The 12,710-nt window shown below is 39.8% G+C and overlaps 1 protein-coding gene and 1 long non-coding RNA gene across 4 annotated transcripts in view; one reads left to right on the top strand and one right to left on the bottom strand.

The window, feature by feature from the left end:
* Positions 1–12,710, bottom strand: part of LOC140381255 (uncharacterized) — a 246,014-nt gene that overhangs the window by 46,362 nt on the left and 186,942 nt on the right. The window lies entirely within an intron of this gene.
* Positions 3,764–12,710, top strand: part of vps13c (vacuolar protein sorting 13 homolog C) — a 94,732-nt gene continuing 85,785 nt past the window's right edge. For all 3 annotated transcript variants that reach the window (XM_072465238.1, XM_072465237.1, XM_072465239.1), the window contains exon 1: positions 3,764–3,955. In XM_072465238.1, the coding sequence (XP_072321339.1) occupies positions 3,859–3,955 (97 nt within the window). In that variant the 5' untranslated portion in view covers positions 3,764–3,858. The remainder of the gene's footprint in view (positions 3,956–12,710) is intronic.

The following is a 12,710-nucleotide window of genomic DNA, read 5'->3' as shown; positions in this document are numbered from 1 at the left end:
GCATTGGACTTGGTTTAGCCCTGATTTAGTGGTTTAGTCCTGATTTAGACCTGGTTTAGTCCTTATTAGACTTGGTTTAGTCCTGATTTAGACTTGGTTTAGTCCTGATTTAGACTTGGTTTAGTCCTGATTTAGACTTGGTTTAGTCCCGATTTAGACTTGGTTTAGTCCTTATTTAGACTTGGTTTAGTCCTAATTTAGACTTGGTTTAGTCCTGATTTAGACTTGGTTTAGTCCTGATTTAGACCTGGTTTAGTCCTGATTTAGACTTGGTTTAGTCCTGATTTAGACTTGGTTTAGTCCTGATTTAGACCTGGTTTAGTCCAGATTTAGACTTGGTTTAGTCCTGATTTAGACTTGGTTTAGTCCTGATTTAGACCTGGTTTAGTCCTGATGTAGATTTAGTTGGGTAAACACATTAGAAACACAGCCATGGACACAGCCTGTTGTTTATGTTTTGCAGGTGAAGGGAAATGGGAATAATTGCTGAGATGAGGTTTCCTTTAATGCAAGCTATTTTTGTGAAACATCCTGTCCGTCAGCCGCTGCTCCGTCAGCCGCTGCTCCGTCAGCCGCTGCTCCGTCAGCCGCCGCTCCGTGAAACTTTGCAGATGGAGTAATTGACTCTGGAGCCAGCAGGTCATTGACGGCAGATTAAGCCTGATTTCCACTTCATTACTGACCATTTATAAATATTAGCGGTTCAATTGTCCAAAGGCACATGTTGGTCTGGATTGAACAGCTTTCTTTGGGCTGAATACGCCACATATTGTTATACGTTTGTCTGAGGCGGTGGGAGGCTTTACGTCTTACTGTTGTGGCCGATAACTGATAATAAATAATACATGCATTTATGTTATATTAGTTATAGTAATAAGTTATATTAAAGATCACAAATTAACTTTTCACTTTTGGATAAATAGTAACAAAATGTATTACCTGGGATATATAAAAAAGTGGTATGATTGTGTGAACATACAGACATATTTTTAGCCTAATTGGCCTCTATTTCTTATTTTGTTTATTATGTTTTGGTTATTGTGGGGGTAAAGGTCAAGAGAAGAGTGTGGGGCAAGAAAGAAAGCTGTGGAAATCCAGAAGAATGATGCAGAAGCAACAAAAAAGGTGAGAGAAACAGTCAGTGACACAAACAGTAAAAGTGGAGAAATGTTGTAGAGTCTTTGATCATGAAAAAGTGTAGTTGATGTTAATCGATAACTGGGGTTCGGGAGCAGGACCACGCCTCAACCTCTTACATCGCTCCATCATCGATCCATCATCGATCCATAATCGCTCCATCATCGCTCCATCATCGATCCATCATCGATCCATCATCGATCCATCATCGCTCAATCATCGCTCCATCATCGCTCCATCATCGCTCCATCATCGATCCATCATCGCTCCATCATCGATCCATCATCGATCCATCATCGCTCCATCATCGATCCATCATCGATCCATCATCGATCCATCATCGCTCCATCATCGCTCCATCATCGCTCCATCATCGCTCCATCATCGCTCCATCATCGATCCATCATCGATCCATCATCGCTCCATCATCGCTCCATCATCGATCCATCATCGATCCATCATCGCTCCATTATCGCTCCATCATCGATCCATCATTGCTCCATCATCGATCCATCATCGATCCATCATCGCTCCATCATCGCTCCATCATCGATCCATCATCGCTCCATCATCGATCCATCATCGCTCCATCAACGATCCATCATCGCTCCATCATCGCTCCATCATCGATCCATCATCGCTCCATCATCGCTCCATCATCGCTCCATCATCGATCCATCATCGCTCCATCATCGATCCATCATCGATCCATCATCAATCCATCATCAATCCATCATCGCTCCATCATCGATCCATCATCGCTCCATCATCGATCCATCATCGCTCCATCATCGCTCCATCATCGCTCCATCATCGCTCCATCATCGATCCATCATCGCTCCATCATCGCTCCATTATCGATCCATCATCACTATTATCAATAAACATTCTTTGGTATTCCATTGTTGTGGTGTGGTCCTTGCTAGTGAAGTCAGATTTGTTTGTATTTCATGGATGAGGTCAAGAATTGGACATGTAAAATCTGTAAAATCAATACAACATGTACATTTTAATCTGATGCTTGACTTTTTTATATGATTTCAAACAAACGTGTCTTGCCCTTGTGATAAGCCTACATTTAACCACAAAGGTATTTCTATTTTTACTCACTGACACTTGGGACAAACTGGAGATGACAGTTAATATTATTATAATATATTTTTTTTAATTATTAGCATTATTATTTTTTTCTTTCTTTTTTCATTCATAACATATACAATACATTATCAGTGACATACAGTTACACAAAGAATGAATGAGCAGGAGCAGAAGGAAGAGCAGTTTTATGTTATTGTCACCTTTTTAACTTATATAGTAACAAACTTAAATTGCACACATATTTTCGGTCTTTTTCATCCATACTTACTATGATATGTTTCATGTCTTTCTTAAATGCAGTTATTGTTATTGATTCTTCAATTTCTTTGTCGGGTTATCTTCTCATCAGACATTTAGTTACAAAACAAATAAATGATTGAAGTTCTCCATAACACATTTGCATTTAAATATTTTCCCTGTTTTGGCCTGATGGAGCGTTTTAGCTTTTTGTTTTTCGTCTGAGAGAATGTGCCAGCTTACATCGTTTGAGAATGATAAATGACTCCAGTCGAGATAACAAAAACTAAAACTAAACTGAACTAAATCTACTGAAGAAATAGATTCAGTTGTAGTGGACCACTCCTGGACTACACTGACCACACTCTAAATCTACAACAATGCACTGTAGCAAACCGCAAACAACGGCCGAACATGGTGTTCAATAATGTTTGATTTTGGAGTCAGGTCCATTGCATCCTGCTTCTGGTATGTTTTAGCCTTTCTTTCAACTGTTCTTCCAGTATATGCTATTTAAGAGCGCCTCCAAGAGGTCACCTGCCGTTCCTGCCTGTCAAAAAATATGAAAAGAAAAATAATATACATCATAATGTAACTTGTTTCCTAATAATAATTATCACATTCCCTCAAGATAATTATAACGTTCCCTCAATATATTTAACATATTCCCTGATTTTTTATTTACGGTATTTAATATATATGTATATGTATATATATATATATATATATATATATATATATATATATATATATATATATATATATATATATATATATATATATATATATATATATATATATATATATATTTCAAGTGGGAACGTGATATAAATATTAACGTTTCCTCAATATATTTAACATGTTTCCACCTGATTTTTTTATTTATATTTTTGTTTTTTTAAAAAGGGGAACGTGATGAAAATTATCACCCTCTCAGTGCGGTCCTCTCATTGCTGTCCTCTCAGTGCTGTCCTGTCAGAGTGGTCCTCTCAGTGCTGTCCTGTCAGAGTGGTCCTCTCAGTGCGGTCCTCTCATTGCTGTCCTCTCAGTGCTGTCCTCTCAGAGTGGTCCTCTCAGTGCGGTCCTCTCAGAGTGGTCCTCTCAGTGCGGTCCTCTCATTGCTGTCCTCTCAGTGCTGTCCTCTCAGAGTGGTCCTCTCAGTGCGGTCCTCTCAGAGTGGTCCTCTCAGTGCGGCAGTGCGGTCCTCTCAGTGCGGTCCTCTCAGAGTGGTCCTCTCAGTGCGGTCCTCTCAGCGCAGGAGCTTCATCAACAGCCTGAGCCGAGTAGCCGAGAGTGAGCTGTCATCGACCCGCGGACACAGGTGAAGGCAAACGGGGCTCTGAGCTCCGTGCACACCCGGGGCAAAGGGACACCACCACCGCTGCCATGTTTGAGGCTCTGGTCAGCGACCTCCTGAACCGCTTTATCGGGGACTACGTGGAGAATTTGGACAAGTCGCAGCTGAAGATAGGGATCTGGGGAGGTGAGAGCTGCTAGCAAAAACTGGCTACATACAGGACAACGCGAAACTCCGTAAACAAACGCGGCAATTAAACAATCCGGGCGTAATCTACATTAGACAGCCCTTGGTAAACATTGACTCACAACCCATACTATGGCTAAACTAAACTTCGGCTCGGTTCACTTGACAGCTCGGTTTGCAGTGTTTTGAAGAGTCAAAGCTTTATGTGCTGTAATGACTTCTACATGAGAACAGCGCGGCGGCTCCAGCGCTTGGACATGAACTCAAAATGCTCATGTGACGCATGACACAGGTTATTTTCCTGTTTTCAATAAACCGAAATGTCACACGTTTTGAACATAACAAGTGACACAGTTTGTTACTGCTGTATATTATTTGTGTAGCTGCAAATGGAATCAATCTTGAATTTGATTTATTTCCCAATACAAGTTTGCAGGGCGACAGGAAAATCCAACATCGCGACTGTTTACATTGAATTTGCTAATTAGCAACACACCCGGTTAGCTTTACTACACCTTTTTAACTGTTTTATCTCTGTTTGAATCCCCTAGCTTGTCTGAAAACTTGACAGAGTTGTGGTTGAGTGAAGTGAAGAAGGGAAGACACCAAACCAAATAATCCAATTAAGCTGAATTACAGAGTGAATGCTTCTCAGACACTGTTTGCATGGAATGGAAAGGATTTAGCCATGTTTGGTATAAGTTATAGCTTTCATATCACATGGTTTGTTACACATTCTGTGAAATCATTCTTCAAATGTTCTAATCTACTGTAGCCTATTTAATCTACTATTAAGTAATCAGATGTAGTAATGTAGTAGTATAGTAGTAGTATTATTATCTGAGAAAAGCAGAGACAAAGATGTGAATTAGAGGGGAATCTTGGGTCATTGCTGTTGCTTCCTCATTCTTGCTGACAGGTCAGTCCAGTTCAAAATATGTTAGGCAAGTTTACAAAACCATATACGTGTTAAATGTTTTAAGGCTAAAGGTATATCCTGCCAGATTGTGTAGTCATGCGTCCTCTGAATTTTTATTCAGCCTATTGCTAAACAGGAACGGAACAATTAAAAAGTAATGTGATATCGTATTGTTCAAAGCCTCACAATAACATTGATCAAATTATTATTTTGTTTGCTTAAATCCATTGTTTTGTTGCAGTAATGGATAATAAAACGAGTAAAACAACATGCAACATGTACCTTGCAGAAAACATGAATATAACTGCACTATACATTAATTATTTGCATTATGACAGTAAATGATTCATATTAATTACTTGTCAGGGCATTTTATAAGTAAAAAGTATAATTGTTAAAATGTTTGCCTCGCCATAATTGCACTGTTAAATTAATATTGGTATAATATATTGCACTGTGAGATTTGCATTTCATTAAACCAGTGGAGATTTAAAATTATAAATTAAATACTAAACATACTATTATTATCAGGTTGTTGCACTGTGTTTTCGTGTACTTTTTGTCCTTGGTTTGGCTTCAGAAAACATGTTGGAATCAGTCAATAACTGTCGCTTTTTGGCATTTGATCCCGGGATCTTTTACCACGTCACAATCACGTCACAACATTTTGAAACAACAACAACAGAAAATGTGAACAAGTCTGTGATGAAGGATGTTGTGTTGGTTCCAGTAGTTCAGTGGAAGCCTTGGCCCACTAACCAAAGGATTGTCTGTTCAATCCCGGTCCCCCCTAGCGCAGACTGTTGTTATATTCTTGAAGAAAAACACTTCATTTGCCTTGTTGATGCATGAACGCGTTTGTCTAACGGGTTGTGAAATTACCTCATTTACTCCGGGGGAAAAAGTTTTAATCAGTGCAGTCTTAAGTAAAGCTGAACGGTTTGTGTGATAAATGTGTTGATAAAGTGATCACAAACGGCGTTAAGCAGGCTGCAAAATAGACGGGGGCCCGGGTCTCGCTTCTCATTGGCCGAGCAGACCGCTCGGCCAATGAGAAGATATTACATCACGGAGACCCCGTGATGTAATATCGATGAAAGCGGGCATCTGATTGGCCGCTGCGTTCGTGTTGCGTTCAAGTGTCCTCGGAAATGCCCGGTCTAATTTTCGGGGCAATGTATATATGAATGAATATATGAAATCACGTCCTACAAAATAAACTAACATTTTATGTTAGTAGTTTATTTTGTAGGACGTGATTTCATATATTCCACAAGATCTCCTTGTGTCAAATGCTGTAAACAGTATTTATTTTGTATATAAGAAACATTATATTGAATTTAACAGTTTTAAAGATCATGATCTCTGGTTTATATGATTCAGTATTTGTGCTCTTCATATCAAATAACAGATAAAAGTACTTTAAATTGTTTTACATGCTAATAACCAGGTTTAAAACAACATATTTATCTTGTTCTTATGACGCCGCGATGCCGCGCACGCTTGTGGGCCCCTGAAATTGCTTGGGGGCCCCTAACTTTAAAAATCTATTTCTCTGCCTGTTAAGGCTGTTAAGGTTTAAGTTTCTGTTTTGCATGAGATCAGATTCTGTTACTCATTGTTGAGTGAAAGAGGAAGTGAAAGTGTATAAAGTGTAGGCTGAGCTTTCTGTTGCTTTTCCTCAGACAGACAATATTAGGGATGGGCCATATATCGGTTCCAGAATTGGTATTGGCCGATATAAATACAATTATGATGATTAATTATTTATTTTATTACATTATTATTATTATTATTATTATTATTATTATTATTATTATTATTAATAATAATAATAATAATAATAATAACAATAATAATAACAAATATAGCCGCAAGCGGCAATGATCGGCCCTCGCCACACCGCCGCCACGCCGCAAGAGGAGGGGGCGCTAACGCGCCCCAATTGTCCTTTTATTACGCCTACTGCTGAATCTGTGACGCTGTCACATCTTCTCCCCTTTGTTTTACCATCAAAAAGCTATTTTATTTTGAATTCTTGGCAAAATGTGCAGCTTTGCCGCACAGACACCGTGACTCTTTGAATGAAAATGTGGATAACTTTTGATGGTCCTGAAGATGAGTCTCACAAAATTTCAGGTTAATAGGGCTGACGCCCTGGGAGGAGTTTGTGAAAGTCTAAAGTGTAAACATGTTCTGGCGATTTCCCCATTGGAATAACATGAAAGGTTTCGGCCATCGTTACGGCAACGCCATAACAATTATGACATGGGTCTCATTGACTTTTTTGATGGGGATGCCAAAATTGAGTTGTGTGTCAAATTTCATATAATTTCGCAAAACTAAACATTTAACCTCCATATAAAATCTGTAGGGGGCGCTGTGGCGCCAAATGAATTTATTTCACTTCAAGTAGGTTTAGGGCAAAGAGTTTAACAACTGATTCTAATTTGACGCAATTCGGACTTTATCTGCGCAAACGGCAGAAATTTTAAATATGGGAGATTTCTGAAATTCTAGCTACAGTTTGCGGCTTCGCCGCACCGAGACCGTGAGAGGTATCAATGTAATTTGGATAACTTTTGATGTCCCACTCCTCAGTAGCATTTTCACCAAATTTCAGCTTTTTAGGGCCAACGCCCTGGGAGGAGTTCGTAAAAGTACGACGTTTGGAAAAACTCCGAAGTCATGTTTAGCCATTTTTGAAGCAATATGGCCGACATTTGGTTGGGCGGATGTGATAAAATGTGAATATATGATTATATTTCTGTGATGTATTTTATCTGCATAATAGTGATATTTTATCTGCATCATTAGTCTAAGAGAAGAACGGGTGTGTGACAGCATTTGTTTGTGAAGGGGTCGTAAAGATGGGCCAAAGGATGTTTACCCTAGGGGGGGGTGATAACCCAGAGGAGTCTGGGTAATGTTTACCCAAGGCTTTATCTCTACGGAAAAATACCAAGTGCCTTGATGTGAGGCTGACCAATGAGAAATGTGACCCGCCTATTCCAGAATATCTAATAAAACCAACCAGCATGGGAAAAAAACGGGGTGAGACGCGGGGGTGAGACGCAGGAGGGTCAGCCAGGCTCCTTACAACGGCCTGGCTGACACAGTCCCCGCGTTTTCTCCCATGCATGCCACACAAATGTCTGATGTTTCTGTGTCGTTTAATATTCTAAGTTGAATTGTGTTCTCAATGTGTTAAGGAATAGCATCGGTGTATGTCTAATTCCATGACATTTTCTGGTCCTATCGAGCCGGACGACCAGCTGCCCTTCGCGGAGATTGACGGGTGAATCGGTGAAGTCTGTGCACAGCTGAAAGAAGTCCACTTTTCCCGTGGCCGCCCATCGCACCTCAGTCTCCGCGAGGAGAGCGCGTCGTTTCGAAGCAGCAGGAGAACACAGGCGACAAAGAAGGTCAGACAAAAATTTTGTGTGTGAAAAAGAGTTAGCCATAAAACGTTTTTATGCATTAGTTTGATATTTACTGGAAAAATATTGTAGACTTATGGACGAGATAAGTTTCTCACATAAAGCAAGGCAGTTTAGGTATTACTGAGGAAATACCCAGTTTCATATTACTGAGGAAATACGCAGTTTAGGTATTACTGAGGAAATACCCAGTTTAATATTACTGAGGAAATATGTGTGAATGTAAGCGCTGTGCACGAGCGAAGTAAGTAAGAGAGAAGTGTGAATGTGTGAATGAGGATTAATAAGTGATTCACTAACGAGTGTGAGAATCACAATTAATCATACAAGGGTCACAAGGCGTTATTCTGAGAGATCTAAAATTTGCAGTCACGGGTGAATCTTTAAACACCTAGCATTATCTCCGGTGGAAAATCAATAAGAAATTCTACTAGAAGCTTGAGATATGACGTGACTGTAAAGCAAGTAGCATTTCTCTCAGACGACCGAGACCACATAATGCCAGAATTATCACCCCAAACTGTAAAAAGACAAAAGGAAAAGTCATAAGAGGATTTTGGAGGGAGACTTCCAGGGTGCTCAGATGACGTGGCAGAGAGGGGGAGATAAGGGGGGTCAACAAGACAGGAGAAAGGGAACAAAGCAGTTCAGAGGACGCTCTGAACTGATGAAATAAGAAAAACTAAACCCAGCTGGTTTTAAATTTTAGTATTTGAGAGCTCTGTATTTCAACAAATTTAGGGTTTTGTTTGATTGACAACAGTCAATTATAAAGATTTTATTAAACTTGATAAGAGATGAAGATGAATTCAGATTTTTATAGATGGCCAATATTTTGGGGAATGTGATCACAGACAGGACACTTCCTGTCCCCGACATAGAAGACAAAAGTTGTGTTTTTACGGTATCGTGTTTTTTGTGTGCACCAAACAAAGCCACGTTTTGTTTTGTTTTATTTTTGGACATGACAAAATTATCTTTTGGACTTAATATGTAACCATAATGCATGACTAGATGAAAGTACAGGACGAAAAGACAGAAGTGTTTTTAAATTTAGAATAAAATGCAGGCACGGGCCTGGGAGTGATAATGTGGGTAAATGAGTGACTACTGATGTTTTTGGACATAGGAGTAGAATGGGTAGTAAGTAAAGTGATAGTAAAAGTTATATCAGTAACTTATTTATTTGTATTATCATGAGGAAACCTCGTATTGCATGTAGACGTAAGTGAGGGAATAAGTTAAATAGTGACGTCCAATGCCCTCCCAGGAAAGACATGAATGGGTCATTAACTAGGGCAATTGACGCAGAAGTGGGGGGACATGGGACATACATGTGTTTATTAACTAAAGACAACAGGACACCAAGTCATAAAAGATAGCCAGAGATAACAGGGGCTATTGACTGGCAAATAATCTGGAGAGGACTCAGGATGGAGCAGATGTCGTTATCTTTACGTATCACAGTGACAATTAAGAGCAACACCACCTCAGGGGGAGGGTTGACGTGATGGGTAATAAGGAGAAGAGTTAACATTAACAGCGAAAGAATTTGACATTCTAAAGGAATTACCTGAAGGATTGTGGAGATTCAATCAAGAATTGAATAGATTTAAATAAGACAATATCATCTAAATTTAGACGTTATAGAAGTTATGAAAACCAGTGATAACAGGACTTAAACATTATAGGACTCAGGTCGGAGCCAAGAGGGGTTAGACTACAGGAAGGGCCTGGGGGGAGTAGAATAAATTTTACGAGACCCGCAGATTACCTGAAGATAGTGAAAACTATAACCAGGGGAAGGTTTAGAATCATTTTGATTGTTATACACATATAGACTTGTTAGAACAAACTAATACACAATGTTTGTAAAGCACCACATGAGCAGGTGTGAGAGATTGAGTTTGAAACTCACCTGAAGCACATATAGAAGATTAGCACATATTACATTAGATGGGTGACTTTAGTCAGGCCACACCAACAGAGGAGATGTGAAATTGTTAATTATGATGAAGAATTCTAAGTTGTGAACTGACCCTTATGGCCAGCTCAACGGGGGAATTATTGAGATAATTATTATTGTTTGATGTATTTGTATTGCACACACACACACACATACGCGCACACACGTGGAGACCAAACATTTAGAGTTTGAGACATTTAGAGTTTGAGACATTTATAGTTTGAAACTTTTAGAGTTTGAAACATTTAGAGTTTGAAACATTTAGAGTTTGAAACATTTAGAGTTTGAGACATTTAGAGTTTGAAACAAATGGTGGTAAAACAGATAGGTTAGGGCAGTGTCGGATAACAGACACATAGACGGATTACAGACACACAGGGGGGGCCCAGCGCCGTGGAAGGGGGGGCTCAGCCAGGGATGTGACCGCTGAACTGTGAAAGGTCAAGAGGTGACATTGCGGAGTGGAGTGACAGACGCAATTCCATCTCTTCCTTGATTACATCTTGGATTAGTGAACGTTGTAAACTATCTGGATTATTTAATTTTGTTTAAATGTAGTAGTTTGAGAAATGGGAATTCAATATCTCAAAAAGGAGGGATATGTACGTGTAAACAAATATTCCGAATCAATAATTACTAAAAAAAAAATTGTAAACAGGAAAACTGTTTGAAATGCACTGAATTGTCGAAAAGACTTTGTTTATCACCACAGCAGAACGTGTTGGAGATGTGGTGTTTACAGAGACAATCCAAGTGGGACAGCCAGTGGACGGAGCCACACCGTGTCGTCCTCACACCGACCATTGGAGGGACGAGAACATGGGTGCTCTCATGGGAAAGTGAGAGAAATGTCTGGACAACACAGCACCAGATCCATAACATCGCAGACGCAGGACTTCGTTTGTATTCTTCGTTTTTGTATGCAGAGACAACAGACAGAGATTCTACAGTACGCAAAGTACTATACTCTGCTACAATGAACGAGAGACAGAGGCTAAGGTGCGCAGAGTACCATACTCTGTGAAAAAGAATCAACGAGTTATCATCATCAAGTGATGACGGTAATATGGGTGCTGAACACCTGTATTATACAATTGGGACAATCGGGACAAGAGGGACAATCGATCAACATACACAGAAATGGAATATAGAGGGAAGAAAATAAGTGATCAACATGAAAGGTTATGAAATGTGTAATGTGAAATGTTTAATGTACAATGTATAATTGACATGACAGTAGCTGAAGAAACACAATGGCATATTATACAGCCACTGTTGTTTGCACTAACTGAGAGTTTTTTATCTGCTACAACATCACTACATGTAATGTTCATGAGATTATGAATTGAGATGGGAAATGTACCAGTTCATATGTGTCATAGGTGTGATCGAAGCGAGCAGCGGGAGGAGGTCTCTTAAGAAACCAAGAGAGGACGTATGGTGGTGTGGGGACACTTGTGGGACGTTGTGCCTATGTATCCCTTTTGTGGCCAGCCATGGTCATAACAAAGACCAGCATCACCCAGAACCATACCGCAGGGTCAAGGTCGAGAGGTTAGTGGACAATCTGGTCCCAGTAGCACCTGATACAACGTATTTGATGTTATTGGGGTGTCCAGAGAGGTCCCTGACGAGTCAAAGTGACTGACCAGAGAGCAGCGGGTTTAAGGGCTTTCCGCTTGTACTTCTATATTTCCCATCACACCGCACCAAATTATAGACAAGATAAACTGTCTGTTTGTCAAATTACAGAGATTGACCAATCTGACTAAAAATATAGGACAGTAATGCTGTAGAAATGTTGTGGGCCGAGAGAAAAGAAATGTGTTCAATGTTGAGAACCGTGCATAAACTTTTTGAGTGTAAAAGTGTCATTTTAACACCAATATGAAAGACATGTTGAAAACTGAAAAGAATGATATGTTTGGCATATGAGACAGTAGACTAATGCTTTGATAAACAGGAGGGAAATGTGATAAAATGTGAATATATGATTATATTTCTGTGATGTATTTTATCTGCATAATAGTGATATTTTATCTGCATCATTAGTCTAAGAGAAGAACGGGTGTGTGACAGCATTTGTTTGTGAAGGGGTCGTAAAGATGGGCCAAAGGATGTTTACCCTAGGGGGGGTGATAACCCAGAGGAGTCTGGGTAATGTTTACCCAAGGCTTTATCTCTACGGAAAAATACCAAGTGCCTTGATGTGAGGCTGACCAATGAGAAATGTGACCCGCCTATTCCAGAATATCTAATAAAACCAACCAGCATGGGAAAAAACGGGGTGAGACGCGGGGGTGAGACTCAGGAGGGTCAGCCAGGCTCCTTACAACGGCCTGGCTGACACAGTCCCCGCGTTTTCTCCCATGCATGCCACACAAATGTCTGATGTTTCTGTGTCGTTTAATATTCTAAGTTGAATTGTGT

This window comes from Eucyclogobius newberryi, unplaced genomic scaffold (assembly GCF_026437365.1).
Source record: "Eucyclogobius newberryi isolate DKJ021-1_F unplaced genomic scaffold, fEucNew1.0.hap1 SCAF_5, whole genome shotgun sequence".
NCBI classification, from domain to species: domain Eukaryota; kingdom Metazoa; phylum Chordata; class Actinopteri; order Gobiiformes; family Gobiidae; genus Eucyclogobius; species Eucyclogobius newberryi.
Note: the sequence above shows the minus strand (reverse complement) of the source record. Positions and strands in the feature narration are given on the sequence as shown.